Source organism: Sciurus carolinensis, chromosome 9, assembly GCF_902686445.1.
Source record: "Sciurus carolinensis chromosome 9, mSciCar1.2, whole genome shotgun sequence".
NCBI classification, from domain to species: Eukaryota; Metazoa; Chordata; class Mammalia; order Rodentia; family Sciuridae; genus Sciurus; species Sciurus carolinensis.
Window position 1 is genome coordinate 37,133,949 of NC_062221.1, and position 24,283 is coordinate 37,158,231.

Consider the following 24,283-nt stretch of genomic DNA (forward strand, 5'->3'; position numbering starts at 1 on the left):
AACTCAAACTATCCCTATTTGCTGATGATATGATTATATACTTAGAGGAACAAGGAAATTCCACCAGAAAACTCTTAGAACTCATAAGTGAATTCAGTAAAGTAGTAGGATACAAGATTAATGCTCATAAATCCAATGCATTTTTATACATAAGTGATGAATCTTCAGAAAGAGAAGTTAGGAAAACTACCCCATTCACAATAGCCTCGAAAAAAAGAAAATACTTGGGAATCAATCTCACAAAAGAGGTGAATGACCTCTACAATGAGAACTACAGAACACTAAAGGAAGAAATTAAAGAAAATCTTAGAAGATGGAAAGATCTTCCATGTTCTTGGATAGGCAGAATTAATATTGTCAAAATGGCCATACTACCAAAAGTGCTATACAGATTCAATGCAATTCCAATTAAAATTCCAATGATGTATCTTAAAGAAATAGAGCAAGGTATTATGAAATTCATCTGGAAGAATAAAAAACCCAGAATAGCTAAAGCAATCCTTAGCAGGAAGAGTGAAGCAGGGGTATCGCAATACCAGATCTTCAACTATACTACAGAGTAATAGTAACAAAAACAGTATGGCATTGGCACCAAAATAGACAGGTAGATCAATGGTACAGAATAGAGGACATGGACACAAACCCAAATAAATACAATTTTCTCATACTAGACAAAGGTGCCAAAAATATGCAATGGAGAAAAGATAGCCTCTTCAACAAATGGTGCTCAGAAAACTGGAAATCCATATGCAACAGAATGAAACTAAACCCCTATATCTTACCTTGCACAAAACTGAACTCACAATGGATCAAGGACCTCGGAATCAGACCAGATACCCTTCATCTTTTTTTTTTTTTTTTTTTTTTTTTTTGGTGCTGGGGATATAACCCAGGGCCTTGTGCTTACAAGGCAAGCACTCTACCGACTGAGCTATCTCCCCAGCCCCGACCCTTCATCTTATCGAAGAAAAAGTAAGTCCAAATCTTCAACATGCCAGCTTAGGATCAGACTTCCTGAATGGAACTCCCATAGCTCAAGAAATAAAAGCAAGAATCAATAACTGGGATAGATTCAAACTAAAAATCTTTCTTTCAGCAAGGGAAACTATCACCAATGTGAAGAGAGAGCCTACAGAGTGGGAGAAAATCTTTGCCACTCATACTTCAGATAGAGCACTAATCTCCAGAATCTATAAAGAACTCAAAAACCTCTACACCAAGAATACAAATAACCCAATCAACAAATGGGCTAAGGAAATGAACAGACACTTCACAGAAGAAGATCTACAAGCAATCAACAGACATATGAAAAAATGTTCAGCTTCTCTAGTAATAAGAGAAATGCAAATCAAAACTACCCTAAGATTCCATCTCACCCCAATTAGAATGGCGATTATCAAGAATACAAGCAACAATAGGTGTTGGCGAGGATGTAGGGAGAAAAGTACACTCATACCTTGCTGGTGGGTTTCAAATTAGTGCAGTCACTCTGGAAAGCAGTTGGGGATTCCTGAGAAAGCTTGGAATGGAACCACCATTTGACCCAGCTATCCCACTTCTTGGCCTATACCCAAAGGAATTAAAATCAGCATACTACAGAGATACAACCACATCAATGTTCATAGTTGCTCAATTCACAATAGGCTGATTGTGGATCCAACCTAGAAGCCCTTCAAGTGATAAATGGATAAAGAAACTGTGGTATATTTATACAATGGAATATTACTCGGCCATAAAGAATAATAAAATTATGGCATTTTCAGGCAAATGGATGAAATTGGAGAATGTCATACTAAGTTAGATAAGCCAATCTCAAAAATCCAAAGGACGAATGATCTCGCTGATAAGCGGATGATGACACATAATGGGGGTGTAGGGGGCAAGAATGGAGGAAGGAGGGACTGTCTAGAGGGAAAAGAGGGGTGGGAGGTGTGGGGGGGAGGGAAAAAATAACAGAATGAATCAAACAACTTTACCCTATGTAAATGTACGATTACACAAATGGTATGCCTTCATTCCATGTACAAACAGAGAAACAACATGTATCCCATTTGTTTATAATAAAAATAACTTAAAAAAATAAAATAAAAAAATAAATGGAGTCATAGCCTTTTTAAGTCTGGCTTCGTTCTTTTAGCAGAATGCATTTGAGATTCACTGATATTTTGCTCATATCACTAGTTCTTTCTTTTTATTTTTTTGCTGTGCCATATTGTATGGATGTCCTACTGATTATCCCTGCATTCACCAATTGAAGAATTTCTACAATGCATCTATTTTTTCTCGTATTACTTGTTTTACTTTGTTTTGCATTGTTTGTACCAGGGATTGATCCCAGGGGTCCTTAAACACTGAGTCACATGCCAGACCTTTCTATTTAAAAAAAATTTTTTTTTTTTTTTGGTACTGAGATTGAACTCAGGGGCACTTTACCACTGAGTCACATCCCCAGTCCTATTTTGTGTTTTATTTAGAGTCAGGATCTCACTCGGTTGCTTAGCACCTCACCATCCTGAGCTGCTGGGATTATAAGCATGCGCCACCACGCTGGGCTCTATTTTTTAAGTTTTGAAACAAGGTGGAACTAAGTTGCTAAGGTTTCTCTGGAACTTGCCATCCTTCTGCCTCAGTCCTCCAAGTCTCTGGAATTTCAAACAGGCACCACCATGCCCAGCTTGACTGAGATATGTTTGAAACCCTAAAATATTTCTGGCTGGGGGCATAACTGAGTGGCAGAGCATGTACTTAGCATGTGCAAGGCCCTGGGTTGTTGAACCCCCTGCACACAAAGAAAAGCAATCAGAATAAATGAGTGAACCATCAAAGAAAAGAATCAACATTTGGGGATAGGAGAAAAGAGAGGAAGAGAGACAAATCGAATGCCCCAAACTCCAATGAAATAAGGAGGAGAGGCAGCAGGATGTTGGCAGAAGATGGGGCAAGAAGATGTCACTTGATTTTGGTCCTGTGGAGTGTGTTTGTGTTTGAGACAGAGATTTGGAGCAGGAGCCCAGCTGTGGGGGGAGTGAGAAAAGCTGGTGTGGATACTTTACAGCTGTTGGATTCTATTTCTGTCTGATAGAGTTCCATGTGAGGAGAACAAGGTATTCACATTGACTGTTCAGTTTTTAAAAATTTATTCAGTAGCATTCCTTTAAGTATTTTTCTATACCTTATTTACAATCAACTTTTACTTTATAAACACTAATGAAAAATTCTCTAAATTCAAAAAGTCTTTAATTTTTGATATTACTGTGTCGCTCATTAATTTATTTGTTCTTGTACTAGGGATTGAACCCAGAGGTGCTTTATCACTTAAGCTACATCTTCAATCCTTCTGATATTTTGTTTGGGAAAGGGTCTCACTGAGTTGCTGAGAGCCTGGCTAAGGTTCTGAGATGGCCATGAATTTGTAATCCTCCTTCCTCACACTGCCAAGTTACTGGGATTACAAGTCTGGGCCAATGTACCTGGCAGGATACTAGTTTTTAAAGTTCTGGGAACACCATAAAGGAGGCAGAACCTCACAGAGTTCAATGGTTTGTGTTGCCTGTTGGAAATAGTGAGATACTCTAGGGCTGTCTTGATAGGGAGTCCTCCTTCTTTCTAGTGGAGAATAGTGTTGAAGAGCAAAGTCTTTATGTGTGAGCCATGGGAGTGTTGGGGATAGACAAAGGTGTGACTGGGCCATGTCTCATTGTAAAAGATTTTTTGTTGCCCAAAGCTCTTGAACTTGGAGTGACACTCATCCTGTCTAGAGGGGTGAAGGGAAGTGAAGCTGTTATATTGAGTGAGGTGAGGCAGAGATAGTGAACTCATGGAGAGGAGATGCAAGTCAGTGTCCAGGAGAGGACTTGATCTTTGACCTTAACCTTTTCTGCTTTGTGTACTGAAGGCCTTCAGCCCAGATGTTCTAGGCCATTTGATTTTTGATTAGGAAAATTTAATTTGACATCCCCATTGCAACTCTCCTCCCAGAATATAAAATTCAATTTAGTCAGAGTTTTAGGAAAGCATGAGGAGTGAGACAGTGAAGTGGGAGTGGGTGGTGACACTGTCTCCGGAGTAGTTGAGCAGCACAAGGAAGATCTTATAAGGTATCTGGAAGGACACTGTAGGAGGACATGTGTGGCCAATGGAGACAGAGCAAGGATGCTTCAAAGGAAGGTCAAGGTGCTGAGGGAGCCCTGAGAAGGCAGGAGAGGTGGCTGCAGTGTCAGGACTCCTCTGGGGAGAGCTGCTCACACCTGGGTTGAGGGAGGTCCCTCTTCCACGAAGCCAGGGAAAGCAGGAGGCCCTGGGTCACTCTTGAGCTTCTCTTCCCGTGGAGTCTTATTACAGGCTTGGTTTGAGCTCTGGCTTTGGCTGACCAACTTAAGGAGGGTCACTGGAGGATGGCCTTGCCCAGTGCAGCTGGGCCTGACCTCCTCCTCCCTTCCCCAACTCTCCAGGGCCAATTCCTTCAGGGGGACAACCCCTATGACAAGGGTTGTGGCAGAAATTGTTGCATCACCACTGGACCCAAGTGAGTTGGTCAAGCAGAGGCTCAAGTGGTGGACCCTGGGGCTGGTGGGGTGGTTGAGGCTGGGTCTTCTTTCCAGGTCCCTTACCCCAGCTCCCAGGTCCTGACCCTCACTGTTCCTTTCCTTTGGGATTTTCTCCAGGGCACTCTGGGAACTTCTGGGAAATTCCCTCTTTTGCCTTTCTAGATCTTGCCCCAAGAAATGGGATAGAGGGGAACTGTAGCCTGGAAGGGGCTCTTGGATGAGAGTCCTGGGCTCTGTGCTTTCCAAGCTGAGGGTGAAGGTGATCAGGGAGACCAGACCAAGGTGGGTGGCCATCCTTGCATTTGGCCTGTCACTCACCAGGTACATGTCATATGTTGTGTGGCTCCAGAGGGAGGAGAGAACAGAGTGGGAGCCAATGGAGGCCCTGAGCTCCCTGTGACACACCCCAACACTATCCCACGGACCTCCCTGCACCCAACTCTCAAACAAGAGTTTTCAACACAGGTGGACAAGGTACCCCAGGGAGTGGCGAGGCTTCAGTCATCTAGCAGGTGAGGACTAGTGGGTGTGCACAGGGAAGGGGTGTCATACGTTGGGTAAGCCCGTGACGTGAGGCTGGCCCTGAAGCTGCTGCACTTGGAGCTTAAGGAGTGGGATTATGGACTGAAGGCTGCAGGGTCCAGGTCACAGGGCTTCAGAGCACGACCAGGTGTTACTGGATAGAGAAAGAGAAAAGACTGCCTGGCTAAGTAGTTGCTTGGCCTCGGGCCAGTGCTTTACCTTTAAGCTCCTCAGTTTCCTCAGCTATTAATGAGGACTGAGACTAGTCCACTAATTTATAATGTTTTGGATGAGTTTTTTTTTAATGGAAATTTTTACTTGAAGTCCCATATGAAACATATGGAGTGGAGCATTAGGCATGTAGTGGGACTGCTCACCCACAGTGCCCCCCTAGGACCCTTTTAGTGACTTGTGATTCCAGTCCTCTTTTCTGTTCTACCTCCAAGAACCCAGGGACTTTACCATTTTCTTTGGGGTGGAATTGAAAACAGCCCCCATGTACTGACTCTGTGTTTATCTTCCCATCAGCCCAATGCTGCAGTGGAAGGCCCCCAGCAGAGGCTTGGCCTCCCATCCACCCTTCCCAGTAATGTGTGGACCTGCATGTGATGCCAGGATGTGAGTTTCTGGAATCACAGGAGTGCACCACCATGCCCAGCTACCCTCCATTTTTACATGTTGAATCATTCTTGCATTCCTGGGATAAATCCCAGTTGCAATGGGCCTCCCTTTTGTTTTTTGTTTTTTTTTGTTTGTTTGTTTGTTATGTTGTTGTTTTCTGTTTTTTTTGTTGTTGTTGTTGTTTTTTTTTTTTTTTTTTTTTTTTTTTTGAGACAGGGTCTTACCAATTTGCTGCCTTTTGCTTTGTACTTGTGATTCCCCTGCCTCAGCCTCCCAAACTGCTGGGATTACTGGTGTACACCACTGACCCCATCACAAACAGCAATCTTTAAGAGATGGGAAACAAATGTGCCATCCTTTCTAGGCTATGGTACAGGTTAGGGAATATAGCCAAATAGAGCCTAGCAACTTCCTTGAGTTAAGGAGGAGGAAATGAGAGTCGGGAAAGACCAGGTTTGTTAGTGATTGCAGGAAACCCACCATCCAAAATAATACCAAGTGTACGTCAAACTATTGTACAAAATAGAAAGGGAATTTACTTATTATTAGTTCTAGTTGTGTGTGCATGTGTTTATTCATTAGGATGGTATATGTGTAAGAGAGAGAGAGAGATTATTTGTAGTACTGGGAATGGAATAAAACCCAGGGCCTTATGCATGGTAGGAAAGCACTCTACCACTGAGCTATATCCCCAGTCCTTTTTATTTTGAGGCATGTCTCACTCAATTGACCAAGTTGGCTCCAACTTGTGATCCTCCTGTATCAGCCTCCCATGTAGCCTCCCAAGATATTACAGTAGTTCACTGCCATACTGGCTTAGAGATTTCTATATGCAAGAGCTTACAAACTGCAAATAAATAGTGCTTCCTCTTTCTCAAGTGGACATTTAATGTTTTTTCTTTCCTAACCTTGGTGTCTGTAACTCTTAATAAATATATTAGATTTTTTATAAATGCCCTTCATGAGGTGTTGAGCTAGTTTCATTTTATCCTTGTTTTCTTTGAGTGTATATTTCTTTTTGGTCATAGAAAGATCTTAGATTTGTCAAATGGCTTTTCTGCATCAATGATTGTGTTTTTACTTTTGTATTAATGTGGTTTAAAACATAATTGTCATTATTCCAAATTTTAGTGTTTAAAAATTTTCACATGACTGACTAGTTCCAAGACACAAAGATACTGTGTTCAAGAAACTGTGGGGAAAAATCACTTTATAAACTAACTACATAGTATGTGATAAGAAGGGGCATTATAATATAAAACCTTTCTACACATAGTAGTTAGCTGCAAGAAACCATTCTCAGCTTAGGAAAATGGTATTATAGATTTCAGTGTAAACTACTAGCAAACATCCAACATTTTTGTGTGGCAATATCTTAGGTCTCTTTTCACACTCTTCCACACCAGCCTGAGTTATGAGGTCTGGAGGGCCTCTCTGTAATCACAGGTGTGATTACCAATTTTGTCAATTCTTGCAATCATCTGATGAGATTGTCTGAAATATATCTAGCATTCACTGCAGGACCATGTGCCCAGCGAGGTGAGGGCCTGCCTGATACTGGAATCAGTGTTAGCCTTCTCTCCAGTTCCCAGTTTGTGATAATGTAGTTTTCTACCTCCTTCACAAACCTGGAGTTCTGTCACAAGAGGAAGGGAGAAGTGCATTTAGCCTAAGCAATGAGCTGTTTGCATCATTTAGAATTGGGCTTGAAAGAGTGATAAGAATCACCAATTTCTCCCAATGCCAACTCCCCAAAGATTGTTGTCTTAGCTGCTTTCTCTTATTTGGTTCTCACAAAAGAACCAAGAATGGTTGCTTTTTTAAGAGATGATGTTTTACTAGTTCAGAGTTCATGATATGGCAGCCCCTGCAACTGACATTTGATAAGGGTCATCACAACACTGGGACTGGCATCATGGTGGGAGAACATGCAAGGGGTAGAGATTGCCTGACAAGAAACCTAGGGAGGAGCCAGTTTTCCTCTATTTAGAAAAACCCACTCTCACAGGAACTTCTTGAGGACCATGACAAGTACTTTACTCCCTTCCCGGGGCATCATCCCCAGGGACCCTATTAGCTCACACTAGGCCCCACTTCTTACAGGTTCTACCACCTCAACACTGCCACACTGAGGTTCATGCTTCCAGCCTAAGACCCTTTGGAGGACAAACCACATCCACATCGTCACACACTCCAACAGAGCCAACATGGACAGAGCAGGATGTCCAGTGTGCAACAGGTGTGTTTGTGGGGCTGGGGGAAGGGTGCTCTCAGAAGGCACTGGAAGCAGCCAGAATGCCGATGCCACCACCTCTGTGATGTCACACTTGATACTTCTTTCCATCCCTACTGTTGTCATGACAATCTGGGTGGGAACCTAATACACATAACACTTGGCTCTCATTTCCCAAGAGAATCGGCATACCCATGCCACGCTCTCAGGAAATGGCGCCCGGTGGTCGACCTCGAGTTGACTGTTCTTGGTTTCGACCAAGTCTCTTTGCCTCCTTTATCATCATCCTACTCGTGATGACGAGCAGTGCTTACTTCGCCTACCCGTGAGTCTCCCATGGAAGCTCTGAGGTTTAGGCAATGATAGGGAAGAGGCAGGGGAGTGGGGACAGAGGGTCAGGAGGGAAAGAAGGATATACAGTTAGCAGCTCAGAGGCCTAGAGTGCCTGAGGCATCTAGGGAACTGCGGGTGGCTGGGAGTGCTGGTGACATTAGCTGGAGTCTCCATGGTGCGTCTCTAGCCTAGATATTTACCCCTGTTCTTAAGGTCTGTGAGTCCAACCTCAGGTGAGCCAGGCCTCGTGGGGAGCTCTGGGTTGGCCCAGACTAGAAGTGAGTCTGGCTCTGGTTTCAGATGCAGATGGCTGGCGGGCCGTGGGGAGTGGGCCTTTGCCCTTGTCACCGGCCCCCTCTTCCTTCTGACCCTCTGGAGCCTGGTTCGATTGAACACCTCGGACCCAGGCATTTTACATCGAGGTAAGTCCTCAGAAAGCTGGGAGAAGGAGTGGTACCCCAAGGGCTGATGCCTACAGGGGTGATTTCTAAAGTGTGAAAGCCCACCTATGGGCTCAGGATCCCTGCCTCCACGTCATCATGACTAAGGCCCTGGCACTTCATTTCCCAAGCCACTGAGGTGTGAAGAAACAGAATCCTGGAGGTTTCCCAGTTACTTTAGAAGGGAGGACTAGGCAGGCTGGCAGGAGAGGCCAGCAGGTTCTTCCAAAGCACAGTTCAGTCTTGCTCCTTCCCATTTCACACATGACATCCAGCACTGATCTCTCTTTCCAAGGGTGGAGCTCTGCAGAGAGCTCTTCTGGCTGGAAAGCCCTTCTCTTTGACTGCCAGCCCATCTGAGTGGTCAGCTTGCTCAACAGGGACCGGGATTCCCCTGGACACCTTCTCCCCACCCTTCTTCTTGCCCAGTGATGCTATGGGGTTGCTCCAAGCAGCAGTGAGAGAAGGGCCTCCTGACACTGCCCAAACTCTTCCCATGCCAGGCTCCTTGGAGCAGGACCCGGAAGTAGGACACACGGCCTGGATGCATAGCCATGCATACCAGATGCCGTGGTGTCACCAGTGCAATTTCCATCGCCCACCTCGCACCCTCCACTGCAAGACTTGCAACATCTGCGTGGAGGTGAGTACTCCTCCTCCCTATCCACTCACCAACCCAACCTGGGGCACCTGGCGAGGACTGGGAACCTCACAGCATAAGTTGGCCAGGGGTGGGTATGAGACTGTCTTCTCAGACTGCTAAGGGTGGATCTTTGCCATACTTGGTCACTTATCTCTGTTATCACCTCTGTGTCTGCACCTGTCCTGAGAGGCAGTCCTTCTTTGCACAGGTGGTGACATGTGAAGGGCATCACAACTATGCTGAGTCTGGTGGAGTCAGGGGAGGAAAAGTTGTCCCTGTCCCATTCCCTGCCTTCTGACACTAGATACCCAGACTGGAGGCCAGGTGTTTCCCTGTTCTGGGGATCTTTGCTTGTATTCCTCTGGGTGTCCATGTTGGAGGGATTCCTGGGTGCTGAGTGCTCTTCTCTCACGTGCACCCTGCAAGGACTTCCAAGTACAGAAGGCTGGCTGGGTAAAGGGAGTTCTTTACATCCTTATCCAGAATCTGAGAAAAGATAAGTACAGAGTTATCAATGGAATTTCCAGGTTCTGCCTGGAATTGGGAGCCCGTGTGTAGGGCCAAGAGCATGTGGCCCAGAATTTGGGGGGACCTGAGCATTTGGGGGCGATGGAGACCAGGCCAGATAGACCCTGGACACCTGCCTCCCCATTCCTAGGAGTTTGACCATCACTCGAGGTGGGTCAACAACTGCATTGGGCATCGGAACTTCCGGCTGTTCCTGCTCCTCCTGGTGTCCCTGTGCCTATACCTGGTTGCTCTGATAGTGACCTGCGTCATCTTCGTGGTGCGCACCACTGACATGTCACTGTCCTTGGACAAAATCTTGACGTATCCACACAGTCCCAAGGGTCCACACTGGGAACTCCACATGCTGTGGAGAGGGAGGGGTGGACAGCCAAGAGGCGGGTTGCGGAGAGCAGGGCTCATGTAGGCAGGGCTAGAGGGAAAAGCCCCTTGGGAGGACCTCTCAAGGCCATGTTGAAGGTGAGTGGGGTCAGGGAGGCAGGTGGGTGGGATGGACGGTGGAGTTAAGACTCTGGCAGGACCTGGCAGAGGGGTAATGCAGGTAGAAACGGGATAGGCAGTAGGACGGGCCTGTCGGGTGAGGGTCCGGTTGGGCGTACTGGACGAAATGTCCAGTCCAGGAAGGAAGAGTCAGTGGGCGGGGCCGATGGGGGCGGAGCCACGGGGGGAGCCTGGCCAAGGGGTGGGGCCAGTGAGGTTTTCTCCCAGGGCTTGGCTTCTTAACCTGTGCACAGCATCATCGTGGCTGTATTGGCCACTGGCGCCCTGCTGCCTGTCATCTTCGAGCTACTGGTCCAGGCTGTAGCCGTGAGCACCGCCAGGCGCCTCTACGAGGTCCAGGTAAGCAGGGCTGAGTTCCTGTGCCGGGATACCCCACTGGGCTGAGAGGACATGATTGGAAAAAGGCAAGGAACCTGAAGGTGTTCTCTTGAGGGAATGATGAGGATAAGGCTGTAATTCAAGCACCAGGTGGCACCAGCAATGAATTGACCCTGTGGGGGGTCAAGTTAAAAAGGCCCAGAAACTTCAAGTGTGGCATTATTTTGGATGAAGTAGGGTTTTTGTAAAAAGTCTTTTATTGAGGAATAAAGTACACACAGGAAAATTCACCCTATTTGTTCTGTGGTCGGGGATTTCGACAAATAGATACCATCCTGCACTGTCCACCGTGATTAAGGTTAGACCAGTTTCACTGCCCAGAATCTCCTCTCGTCATCTTCGGTTGCCAAATTCTCTCCCAAATCCTTCTGGTTTTCCTTTTCCAGAATCACCATATAAATGGAGTCTTTTCCTTCTCAGTATGGATATTGTACGGGTGGCCTACAGATTATGTACACATTACCAGTGGACGGATTCTAATTTTGCAGCTAGTTTTTCCATACTTTCTTTGTTTTATTTTGTTTGGTTTGGTCTGTATTGAAGCCAGTGGTGCTTAACCAATGAGCTACATCCCCAGCCCCATGGCCCTGTTTTTTTTTTTTTTTTAATTTATTTATTTCTTTATTTTGTTTGTTTTCCTTCTGGAGTCAGGGTTTCACTAAGGTGTTTAGGGTCTGGCTAAGTTGCTAAAGCTGGCTTTGAATTTGCATTACTCCTCCTCAGCCTCACATACTTCTCGGATTCACCATGTGGGCCATTGTGCCCAGCAAGTTTCTCACACAAAGAAACTGCTAAAACCATTAGTGTAAGTTTCCATTTATCTTGGGAAAATTCGTAGGAGTGCCATTGCTGAGGCATAAGGTAACTATGTGTGGAACTTTATAGGAAATTCCCAAGTCTTTCTTCCAAAAACACTGCACAATTCCTAATTTCTACCAGCAATGCTTGAGAATTTGCTCCACAGCCTCACGAGCACTTGACGCTGTCATTTGTTGTCATTTTGTTTTGCACTTCATTGTGGCCTAATAAATGAGCAGTGGTATGTCATTGGTGCCCCAGTGTGTACTGTCCTAATGAGTGATGATGCTGAGCATATTTTCATGTCATATTGACCCTCGGTATATCTTGGTAAAGTGTTTGCTCCAATCTTTGGCCAATCAAAACCAAGAAACAAAACCGTGGTTTCCTTACTGAGTTTCAAGAGTTACTCTATGCTGGAATCATATCTATATTTTGCAGATCTTTTCTTGCAGTCTGTGCCTTGTCATTTCATTTTCTTCATAGCATCTTCCAAAGAGCAGGGGTTCTTAGTGGTGGAGGTTTTCCAGGACCAGGGATGGAATCGGGGGGGCTCTACAGCTAAGATTCTCCCCTGGCATTTTTTGTTGTTGTCCATTCCACGTGGAAAATCATGTCACTGTGAAGCACAGTTTCATTACTTTTGTTCCCATTTGTGTGTCTTCATTTCTTTTTTCTTTTCAGCATGGACTAGGAATGACAGCAGTGGGCATTTTTGCCACTGGATTCCTCTAGTATGATAATTACTTGAGTAAAGGCTCCCTCAGGAAGGCTGATGGGCAGCATCAGTGGGGGAGGTGGGAGCTGCAGATCCAAAGACAGCTGGAAAGGCAGAGGAGACTCTTGGCTCATCACCTCCCAGCCTTTTGGTCACCCCCCCACCACAGCCATAATTGGCTCCCTTCCAATCTGTGCCTCCTGTGCTGAGCTCTTACTCATCACCCTGTGGTCTGCCTGTATTCTTCTCTCTCCAGCTTCAGGCCAAAATTAAGTTTGCCCAGCAGCCTTTTCCCTTCCTCCAACCTGTGGTTCTTCCAGTCCTAGATCAGGCCATAGGCCTCCTCTGCTCAGATGAGGCCCTCCAAGTGCAGGATCCCAGTCTCAAGGGAAATGTGGTCTGCACTCTGGATTCACCAGACAGGGCTTCCCCCCATTGCTGGCAGCACCGTGCAGGCATCATTACATGCAGCCACTTCCATGCACCTCCTCCTGGAGTCAATTGCTTGGTGGTTGGTAGCAAGGACTCTGGAGCCAGATCGCAGAATTCCATGTCTCACCTCTACAACATACCATCAGGGAGATTATAAATATGTTATAATATTTGTTATATGGTCACTCAGTTTCTTTTCTGTTACCAGGGAAGTGTGGTCTAATATGTCAAAGAAACAGAACAGTGGCTGGTACCAGAAAGTGCCCTATGAGGAGTTGTTACAGTGACTACCATTCCTTCCCGTGGTCACTTACACATGTTTGTGCCTCATCTTAAAAGCCACGCAAGCTCCACCGTTAATGTCCCACCCCTGGAATTCCACCTGGTGTATTCTGTGTGCCTTATTCCCTGGAAGACTTGACCTCTCTCGCTAACTTCACCCTTCACTTTCTGGTCCATGTCAGCTCAGCCCCTGCCCTTGCAGTCAGGCTGATTCTACCATCAATGGCCAAAGCAGCAGACATTCTTCATGCTGGTCTTGGTGGGTTAGAAAAAGCCTCTGAAATCAGAAGTAGCCAAGCAAGAACCCTATTATGTGTCTAATTGCTTAACTCTCTGGGCTTCTCCTCTGCATGTAGCTGGGTCCTGTGGGCTGGGTTGCCTATACTTTGCCCATGATACCCTCTCTGAGCTACCCTGGCCACTCCTCATGGTGCTCAAGGCCTCATGTTCCTGCTGGACTCTCCAACCTGAAGTAGGCTGACCATGCTCTTTGCAGTGTGTTTTCAACCCCCAGTGCAGTGAGTGGACTTTATTTGTTGGCTACTGTGTTTTGAACCCGGGGCACTTTAGCACTGATCTTCATCCCCAGTCCCTTCTGTTTCCACTATGAAACAGAGCATCACTCAGTTGCTAAGGTTGGTCCCAAACTTGTAATTCACCTACCTCATTAGCCACAGTGCTGGAATTACAGGTCTATACCACCGTGCCTGGCTTGACTGAGACATCTTTGATGCCCTGAAATGTATCTTGCTGGGTGAGTATCTGAGTGGCAGAGCATGTGCTTAGCATGTGCAAGGCCCTGGTGTTTCCATCCCCAGCCCACAAAGAATAGGAATCTGAAAAATGTGTGAACCAACAAACAACAGAATCAACCTTTGGGGATAGAAGAAAAGAAAGGAACAGAGACAGGCCTGATTCCCTGATGTCCCCAGGATAAGTGGAAGAAGGAGAGGCAGCAGGAAGTTGGGAAGAAGATGGGGAAAGAAGAAGATGCCCTTTGATTTTGGTCCTGTGGAGAGAGGGGGGATGTTTGAGAAACAGGATTGGAAAAAGAGCCCCAGGAGTGGAGCCAGTGATTGTAACTGGTCTGGGTGCTTCAGAGGTGTTGGATTCTATTCCTGTCTGATAGGGTCCCATGTGGGAAGAGGAAGGGATTCAGGTTTACTGTACTTTTCACAAAATGTAGTAATTATCATTCCTTTAAGGATTTTTCTGTACCTCATATACAACTAACATTTTCTCTACTTTATACATTTCTAATCAAGTATTATTACTCTAAATATAAAATTTTCGTAAATGTTTTTAGACTCTGTAATTAATTATTCTCTTTTTTTCTGGTCTTGGTGTTTCAACCCAGGACTCCTTTATTACGCAAGCTACATCCCCAATCCTTGTTAAAATTTGTTTTGAGGGAGGGTCTCACTAGGTTCCTGAGGACCTTTCTAAGTTTGTGAGGCTGGCCTTGAGCTTGTGATGCTCCTGCCTCAGCCTCCCCAGTCACTGGGCTTACAAGTGTGAACCACTGCAGCATACTAGTTTCTTAAGTGCTGTGAACCCGTAAAGCAGTCAGAACCTCATAGAGAACAATGGTTCATGTTTCTTTTGGACCTGGTGGGATATTCCAGAGCTGTCCTGATGATGTGGAATCCTTGTTCCTTCTAGTGAAGAATAGGGTTGAAAATGAGCATCTTCATGTGTGAGCCATGGGAGAGTTGTGGCGAGCGGTGGGAGAGTGGTGCTGCTGGATCCCTTCCCATTGTGACTGAACATTTAAAATTTAAATTCTTGAAGTTGGGATGAGACTCATCCAATCTGGGAGGAGGACAGGGCCAGGCTGATGGATAGAGTGGAGGGAGAGGAAGAAGTGAAAGGAGAAGCCAGTCAGTGAGGATCTGACCTTTGAGCTTGACCTTTACTCCTTTGTGTACTGAAGGCCTTCAGCCCAGACTCTCCTGGGCCATGTGATTTCTGACTAGGAAAATACAACTGGGCATCCCTGCTGCCACTGTCCTCTCAGATTGTGAAATTCACTGAAGGCTCATGGTTAGGAACAGTGAGGGGTGGGAGAGGGAAGTGGGAGCAGGGGGTGACACTGACTGTGGAGCAGTTGAGCAGCAAGGGAAGATCTTATAAGGGATCTGGAAAGACGTGGTGGGAGGATGAGTGGGCCCCATGGAGACAGAGCAAGGATGCTGCTGGGGGGGGGAACAAGGTGAGGAGGGAGCCCTGAGAAGGCAGGAGAGGTGGTGCAGGGTCAGCACTGTCAGGGAGAGCTGCTCACAAGTGGGAGGAGGCAGGTGGCTCTTCCCAGGAGCCCTGGGAGGCAGGATCCCTGGGTCACTCTGGGCTTCCCTGCTCTTGGATTCTTGCTCCAGGCCTGAGTTGAGTCCTGGCTCAGCTGACCAACTTAGGGAGGGTCACTGGGAGATGGCTGTGCCAAGTCCTGCCATTTCTGAGCTGCTCTTCCCATCTCCCTCTCCCTTCAGGACAACAACCCATTCGACCAGGGTTGTATGAGAAACTGGCATGTCACCCTCTGCGCACCACTGGGGCCCAAGTAAGTTGGTAAACCAGAGGCTCAAGTGGTGGACCCTGGGGCTGGTGGGGTGGGGTGAGGCTGGGTCTTCTTCCCTGGTCACTTACTCCAGCCCCTGGCCCTGACCCTAACTGCTCCCTTGGTTGGGGATTTTCTCCAGGGCACAATGGGAGTTTCTGGGAATTTCCCTCTTCTTTATTTTGTAGGTTCTAGCCCCAAGAAATGGGGTTGAGTGGAACCCCAGCCTGGATGGGAGCCCAGGGCTCTGTGCTGTTCAGGCTGAGGGGTGAGGATGGTCAGGGAGAACAGGAAAGGTGGGTGGTGACCCTTTGCTTTGGGCCTGTCATTGCCCAGGTACATGTCAGAAGTTGTGTTGCTCCAGCAAGACTCGGGATCCAAGTGGGAGACGATGGCGGCCCTGCAGCCACCAACATTCTCCCCAGAACACCATCGCCCACACCTCCCTGGGCCCAACTCTCAACCTGTGTCTTTTGACACATCTTATGAAGGAGCACCAGGGAGTGCAGTCATCTAGGTGAGGAGTAGTGGGTGTGCAGTGGACAGGGGTGTCTGTGGGCTGCACATGTGTTGTTGGAGCCCCTGAGGTGGGGCTGGCCCTGCAGCTGAAGCACCTGGAGCTGAGGAGTGGGAGTATGGATGTGAGGGTGCAGGTCCAGGTCACAGGGCTTCAGAGTACACCCAGGTGTCCCCGGATATTCAACGAGAAAAGACTGCTAGTCTAACTAGCTGGGTGGCCCTGGACCAGGTCCTTACCTTTCTTTGCCTCAGTTTCCTCAGCTATTATTAAGGACTGACACTAGTCCAGAATTTCATAATGTTTTAAAGAAGATTCTTTGTTATTGTAAATTTTTACTTGGAGTCCCATGTGAAACACACGCAGTGGGGTATTAGTAGTAAAGTGGGATGGTAACACACGATGCCCCCAAGTGCTCTTTTAGTCACTTGTGGTGCCAGTCCTCTTTCTGTCCTGCCTCAGGGACTCAGGAACTTGACCGTGAGCTGTGGGTGGAGTTCAGGAAGAGCCCCATGTACTGACTCTTGTTTCTCTTCCCATCAGCCCAGTGCTGCAGTGGAAGGCCCACAGGAGACTTTGTCTCCAATTCACCCCCTCCCTGTGATGCCTGGATATGGACATGCTGCCAGGATGTGAGCCCCACATCAGGCCTCTGAGGCCTGAGCCCCGACTCCCCTGTTGGGAGCACCCTGACCCCATGACTCTCCAACCCCCATAAAATTGTTTTTTGCTGATTCTATGGCTGCTCTGCCTGTCTGTTCTAGATTCAGAGATACATGTTTCCTGGGGAGGCTCTGAGGGGCTGGGACAAGTACATTCTGGAAGGGAAGAGAGATGCTCTCTGGACACCCAAGCTCATGAATCCATACTCTCTGGCTTTTTGCCCTTGGGCAAGACACTTAGCATTTCTCTGGTCCTTAAAATGTGGCATCAGTAATAATCACAGAAACTGACCTTGTGGCCTTCCTGGCAAGGGCTGACTATGAGAGGAGAGAAAACCCACCAACCTGAATTAGTACCTAGTGTACCTCAAACTATTCCACAAAATAGAAAGGAACTTATATATTACTAATTCTAGTTGTGTGTGTGGACATATGTATAGTACTTATGATTGTGTGTGTGTGTGTGTGTGAGAGAGAGAGAGAGAGAGAGAGAGAGAGAGACAGGGTGAGAGAAAGAGGAGAGAGGGAGGAGTTTGTGTGTGGTACTTGGGATCAAAATCAAATCCAGGGCCTTATGCTTGGTAGGCAAGCACTCTACCACTAAACTACATCCCCAGCCCTATTTATTTTGAGGCATAGAATCACTAAATTGACCAGGCTGGACTCCAACTTGTGATCCTCCTCTGTGTCAGACTCCCATGTAGCTTCCCAAGGTGTTATAGGGGAAGTTCAATGTTTCACTGGCTTAGGGAGTTCTATATGGAAGTTCTCAGCATCTACAAACAGATAGTTTTTCCTGTTTTTTTTTTTTTTTTTTCTTCTCCAGTGGATATTTAAAAATTTTTTTCTTGCCTAATATCACTGCCTTTAACTTTTAATAAACTTGTTAGATATTTCATAAATGCCATACATCAGATTGTGGAAGTTTCTTGTGTCTTTTTTTTGTGTGTGTATATGTTCCCTTGTTAGTCATGGAAAGAATTAGATTTTGTGAAAAACTTTTTCTGAATCAAATGATTGTGTTAATTTTTTTAATTCACTATTAATGTGGTTTACAACATAATTATCATTATTCCCAATTTTAGTGTTTAATAACTGACTGGTTCCAAGACAAGAAGACACTATGTTCAAGAAACTGTGGGGAAAATCACACTATAAACTACATATTGTGTGATAAAGAATGTGTATTATAATATAAAACCTTTCTACACATAGTAGGTAGTTGCAAGAAACCATTTTCGGCTTAGGAAAATGGTGTTTCAGATTTCAGTGTAAAGTACTAGCAAACTCCAACCCTCTTGTGTGGATATCTTATATCTGTTTTCACTCTCTTCCAGCCCAGTGTCAGTTATGAGGTGTGGAGTGCCTTTCTCCAATCACAGGTGTGATTACCAATTTTGTCACTTCTTGCAATCATCTGATGAGACGTGGTCTGAAATATATCTTGTATTCACTGCAGGACCATGTGCCCAGCGAGGAGAGATCCTGCCTGATATTGGAATCAGTGTTGGCCGTCTCTCCAGTCCCCAGTTTGTGATAATGTCTCAGACTATCACCTATACAACATTTTTTTGTGGTATGCACTGGGGATTTAACTCAGGGATGCTTTACCACTGAGTTTCATCCCCAGTCCTTTCTATTTTGTATTGAGTGAAATACTTTTTAAGTGACTGAGGACCTGACTGTGTTGCTGAGGGTTGCCTGGAACTTTGGTCCTCCTGTCTCAGCCTCCAGAGTTGCTGGAATCACAGGAGTGCACCACCATGCCCAGCTACACTCCATTTTTACATGTTGATTCATTCTTGCATTCCTGTGATAAATCCCAGTTGCAATGGGTCTCTGCTCATTTTTTTCTTTTGTTTAGTTGTGTTTTTTTGGGTGGAGGCAGAGTCTTACCAATTTGCTGCTTCTGGCTTTGAACTTGTGATTCCCCTGCCTCAGCCTCCCAAACTGCTGGGATTGCTGGTGTGCACCACTGACCCCATCACAAACAGCAATCTGTGAGAGACAGGAAACAAATGTGTCCTTTTGGATAAGTACTCAACTTACTGCCATCCTTTCTAGGTTATGGTACAGGTTAGTGGACATAGCCAAATAGAGCCTAGCAACTTCCTTGAGTTAAGGAGGAGGAGACGAGAGTCGGGAAAGACCAGGTTTGTTAGTGAGAGAAGACACTTGCTCAGGAATAGAACTCCAGTGGTCTTCAGGGTCCTCTAGTGGTCTGCAGGGCACTTTGAGTCCTCACTAGAATACTGATTGAAGCTTATGGTGAAGAAACTTCCTAGGACTGGAAGATAACACAAAATATTCCAAGAAACATTGCTCAATGCTTACACAGATTAGGAGCAGTGTGTACTTCTTAGCCAAATTGGAAAACTACATAATTCTCCACATTGGCCTGAATATGGAGAGGAAGAAATGCTTCAGTAATGGCAATTGACAAGCAGTAGAATAAAGATTTCTCTGATTCATTACAACAAACTATGTAGGTGAGACCAAAAAAGATTAAAGAATTCTGAACTTAAGAACTTTGTACAAAAATCTCAAGAAAATAAAACCACAATGCCTGAAAGTCAATAAAAGATTCCAGGTATCATAAAAAGGAGGCAGGGCAGAGAGATTTCTTTATATAAAATTTATTTAATTGCTTGGGTAAAGTAGAAAATCAAATACAAACCAAGTTTTGTCTATAAATTGACCCCAGAGAATGCTGTAATATTCACAGGAAAGGTTAAAATATGTTTGAATATTTTACCATTTTAAATCTCTCTTCCTCTTTGGAAAACCCAGATTATTAGTATGGCATAGAGGTAGAACACGGTTATTTATTGTTTTACTGGAAAAACAAGTTTAAAAGCTAAATGTCTTGCATTAGTTTTCACCCACTCACATGGTTGAATCAAAATATTTTATATTTTTATCTATCTTTACACTTTAAGTTCTACTTAATAACTGATAATAGGCCTCTTTCAGTATCAGAGAAAAATAGAGTATAGTATGCCTAATGAAAGGCTTGTGGCTCACAGAAGAAGAAATACATGGTTAAAAAATTATGAAAACCTGTTCAAAATCTCTAGAAATTAAAGAAATGCAAGTTTCTTTCATTCCTTCTCACTCCAGTCAGAGTAGCAATTATCAAAATACAACTACCAATAAATATTGGTGAGGAGATGGGGGGAAACATAGTCATAAATTGCTTGTGGAAATGTAAATTGATGCAACCACTATGGAAAGCAGTATGGAGATTCCTTAGAAAACTTGGAATGGAACCACAGTTTGACCCAGCTATCCCACTGCTTGGTCTATACACAATGGATTTAAAATCAGCATACTATAGTGATGCAGTCACATCAATGTTTATAGCACCTCAATTCATAATATCCAAGCTATGGAACCAATTTAGGTACCTTTCAACAGATGAATGTGTAAAGAAATGTGGTATATATACACAATGGTGTATTACTCAGGTGTAAATGATAATGAAATCATGGCATTTGCCAATAAAAGAATGAAACTGGAGAATATCATGTTAAGTGAAATAAGCCAGTCCCCCAAAATCAAAGGTTGAATGTTCTGTCTGATAGGTGGATGCTAACCTACAAGGATGTTAGGGAAAGGAAGTATAGAATTTCACTGGATTAAACAAAGGGGAATGATAGGAAGGGAGGATGAACTGGGATAGGAAAGACAGTAGAATGAATCAGACCTAGCTTTCCTTATCTCATATATGAATACACGACCAGTGTCACTCCACATCATGTTCAATCACAAGATTGGGATCAAAACTGTAATGAGTTCCACCCCATGTATGTATAATATGTCAAATTACACCCTACTGTCATGGATGTCTAAAACCAACAAATTTTTTAAAAAATGAAATAAACCTAATCTGTGCCATTGAAATTTTTTAAGGCACTATTTTATTTTTTTAGTACTATATAGTCAGGTTTCCAAGAACCAACTATATTTTATTGAAATTTGTAACTGTCCTTCATAAGCACTAAAACTCCTGCCAATTTATTATATTGTATTATAGCAACAAAAAACTCTTATTTATTTAATCAATATTACAATGTTTGGATTTTACCTATGTGCTATTTTGAATGAATCATATTTTAGATTTTATGACATTGTTTCAACTGTACCCAATTTAAATAAATATCATTTAAAATGAGAAAAATAAAAAATGATTTATAAATAAATAATTTCACTAATGGTAAATGATGATAGATTCCACAATTCAGTGTAGCACATGGGTTTCCTAAGATTTATTTTATGAATTATAATAAAATTATAAAAATATTCAGAGGGAGAGTTGGAAAAAACAACTGCGTGTCACACTATTTCATCATGAAACTCATAAAAGCTTCCCATCAGTGTCAACATTTGGCATTTTTTGATGTTTCATGGAGAACCTCTTATCAGAGATGAAAATAAACTATCATTTAAAATTGAATTTTTGACAATTTTTAGTGTAACCACTGGTTGCCTTTTGAAAAAGCAATGTAAAATATTGTACAAAAACATAATACTCTCAAACTTGAAACACAGGAATTTCCAATTTCACAAAGAGAAAAAAATTACAATAGAACAGGAAACAACTTAACAGAATTTTAGATTTCTGAAATATAAAACATAAAGTAATTAATATTTAATAAACAACAATTTATACTTAGACTATCCTTGTGAATCACATTTAAAGACACTTAATTCATATATGAAATGATTAGATCTCTTATATATTGCTTTTGCCAAGTGATTCTGCCATTGAAAACAGAATAATAAAGACTCAAAATCTGTCAAGATATGCATTCCACCTTCAAAAAATGTTGAAAAGTTCTCATTTGAAAAATAATCATTTGAAAATTTTAGAAAATTAATAGTTTCCTATCCATACCAACTACAACAATTTCAAATCGTGTTGCAAATTTTATGTTTCTCTCTCACTCTTCCATAACAGTCAACTAAGTATTTTTTTAAGTGAAAATGAGACTCTACATTACACTGTCTCATACTCTATATTATACTGTATTAACATCTTTATTAATTACCTAATAATTTCTATATTTCTATGTATAGTTGGATAACATTTGATAAATTATTTCAAACTTTTAATATATGGTGTTGATATTTTGTATTATAATTAAATATTTCTCTGTTTTCAATTTTAGCACAGTATTAATCACATTTTTCACATGCTAAAATTGTATGTTATATATATTAAACATGATGTAAATATTCATTCAACAGATAAATGACAACATTATATGGTTTTAAATGCTTTATTCATATCCCCATCCCATCATTAATTTAAAATTAAATTTAAAAACTGAATAGTATATGAATTACTTAAATTTGTTCAATATCTAAAAGAATTTTATTTTGATTATAGAAGAATATATATTATTTTAGAAAATTATAATTTATAAGAAAATGCACAGGTATCTTTCCTCACATAAATGTAATTACAATATCTTTTAACTTTGAATTTTATGTTAAACTATGTAAAATTTGGACACTTTTTCATATGAATTTATTGTGCATTCTTTTTTTAATAGTAAGTTACAAGAAAGAATATGTCAACTTCCAATTTTTTCCACATGGAGCTTCTTAGTAAATGCTGCAAATATATTCAATTTTCTGTTACATCTGAGCCTTTATTTTCAATTTTATTCCCCAGTATTCTTTTCATGTACGTAATACTCCATGTAAATTATAAATTGTTTTTCAGGATGCTTGAAGTATTCCTTAACAGTGTTTTTGTACCCTGATTACACTGCTGTTTCTTAAGTGCATGATGTCTAACTTCAAATAATTCCACAATATAAAATATAGGCAATCACTCATTCAAAAGATGATATAGTTTGTGCACTGTATCATAATCATAACCAATAATCAGTTGCCCAAAATGTCAATGTTGTATTACCTAAATAAATATGACATTCCAATATATGCATTTATTCCATCCTTACTCAACACCAGGGAATATCCAAACATTTTGTAGACATGATACCGTGTAATCATTATAAATATCTCAATAAAGGTAGATTAGTATTCTTATATCCCAGAAAATAAAGCAGTCTGAAGCTTAAACGAGTTTAATAATTTTTAGAAGTTATAGAACTTTGAAAATCAGAACTAGGACTTGAAAAAATTTCTAATTGAAGAAAATAGTCCTTTAATGACTATTCTGTAAAATTTGAACTTTCCATTGAAATATATTGAATCATGTATTAGTCTACATATTTCATAGTGCTATAAAAATTTCTCTTCTTTAAAAATTTAAAAATGAATGTATAAAATGGGAAAGAATTTATCAAAGAGTAGCTATGACAGTGAGTCAGAAAGTAGTTGCAATAAATGAGGGAAAAGAAATCAATAGCTAAGAGTACACTTAAACTAAAAGTTCTAAAAATTGGGTTGATAATCTCATGCTGATTGATTTCCCTTCTTATGCTCATGGAGTTTGATTTCCATAAGAATTTCTTATATGCATATCTCCATATTCAAGGGGAACTGAGTTCTATTTGTTAATATTTAGTGAAAGCAAGTGATATTAAAATTAGATATTTATAATAGTCTAAGATTCATAGTGAAATAAATGATGGATATTTTGGTGTCCTATTATTTGGAAAAAAATGAGGAAAAGATTGAAAAACACATGTGATTGCACAATAATGACCCCTCCTAGATGTCCACATGCCCCAGTTGTCAGACTTATGGACACCCTAAAATAAAGTTTAAAAGGAAACCAACCTCACAGATGAAGCTAAGATTTCTAATCAGCTGACTGTAGAATGGGTAGCTAACCCTGAATTGTCCATGTGGGCACAATATAATTACAAGAGTGTTTAGAAGTAGAAGAGGGAGTCAGTAAAGAAGACTGGCAATGAGATATGTGACCCTTCTGTTGTTGACTTTAAATATGGAGGAATCCAACCAGGAACCAAGTAGTACAAACATTCCTTTAAAACATGGCTCTTATAGCCACCAAGAGAATATAGTTCTTCAATCATCTGGGGTTTAGCTTTGTAGGATTTTACTGTACTTCTCACTTTAGAATTTAGTTTACTAAATTTGTGTATTTTAAGCCTCTAAGATTGAAGCAACAGAAAACTAATATAAAAATGTGAGAAAGTAAGATTAATACTCATAAATTATTACTTCCAATACTCCAATAATGAATCTACTGAAGAAGAATTAGAAAAACTATCCCATTCACCACAACCTCAAAAAAATACTTGGAAATTAATATAACAAAGAATGTGAAGACCCACTACAATGAAAACCATAGAACTCTGAAGAAAATTTGAAGAATACCTTAGAAGACGGAAAGACCTCTCATGCTCTTGGAGAGACAAAAGCAATATTATCAAAATGGCCATACCACACCAAAAGCAAAATACAGGGTTAGTGCAATTCCCATCAAAATAACAATGACATTCTTCACTATACTAAAAACGCAGTTCTAAAATTCATTTAGAAAAATAAGAGACCCAGCAGAGCCAAAGCAATCCTGAGCAAAAAGATTGATAGTCCAAGAATCACAATACCAGACCTCAAATTACACTATA

At 42.5% G+C, this 24,283-nt stretch overlaps 1 protein-coding gene across 1 annotated transcript; it reads left to right on the top strand.

Moving 5' to 3' along the window:
- Positions 1–8,135: 8,135 nt before the first annotated feature.
- LOC124993576 (palmitoyltransferase ZDHHC19-like) lies at positions 8,136–16,047 on the top strand. Its single transcript, XM_047565451.1, has 7 exons — positions 8,136–8,248; positions 8,557–8,678; positions 9,200–9,339; positions 9,998–10,170; positions 10,602–10,707; positions 15,463–15,533; positions 15,867–16,047. The coding sequence occupies exons 1-7, from the start codon at positions 8,136–8,138 to the stop codon at positions 16,045–16,047; spliced, it is 906 nt and encodes a 301-aa protein (XP_047421407.1).
- Positions 16,048–24,283: the final 8,236 nt, after the last annotated feature.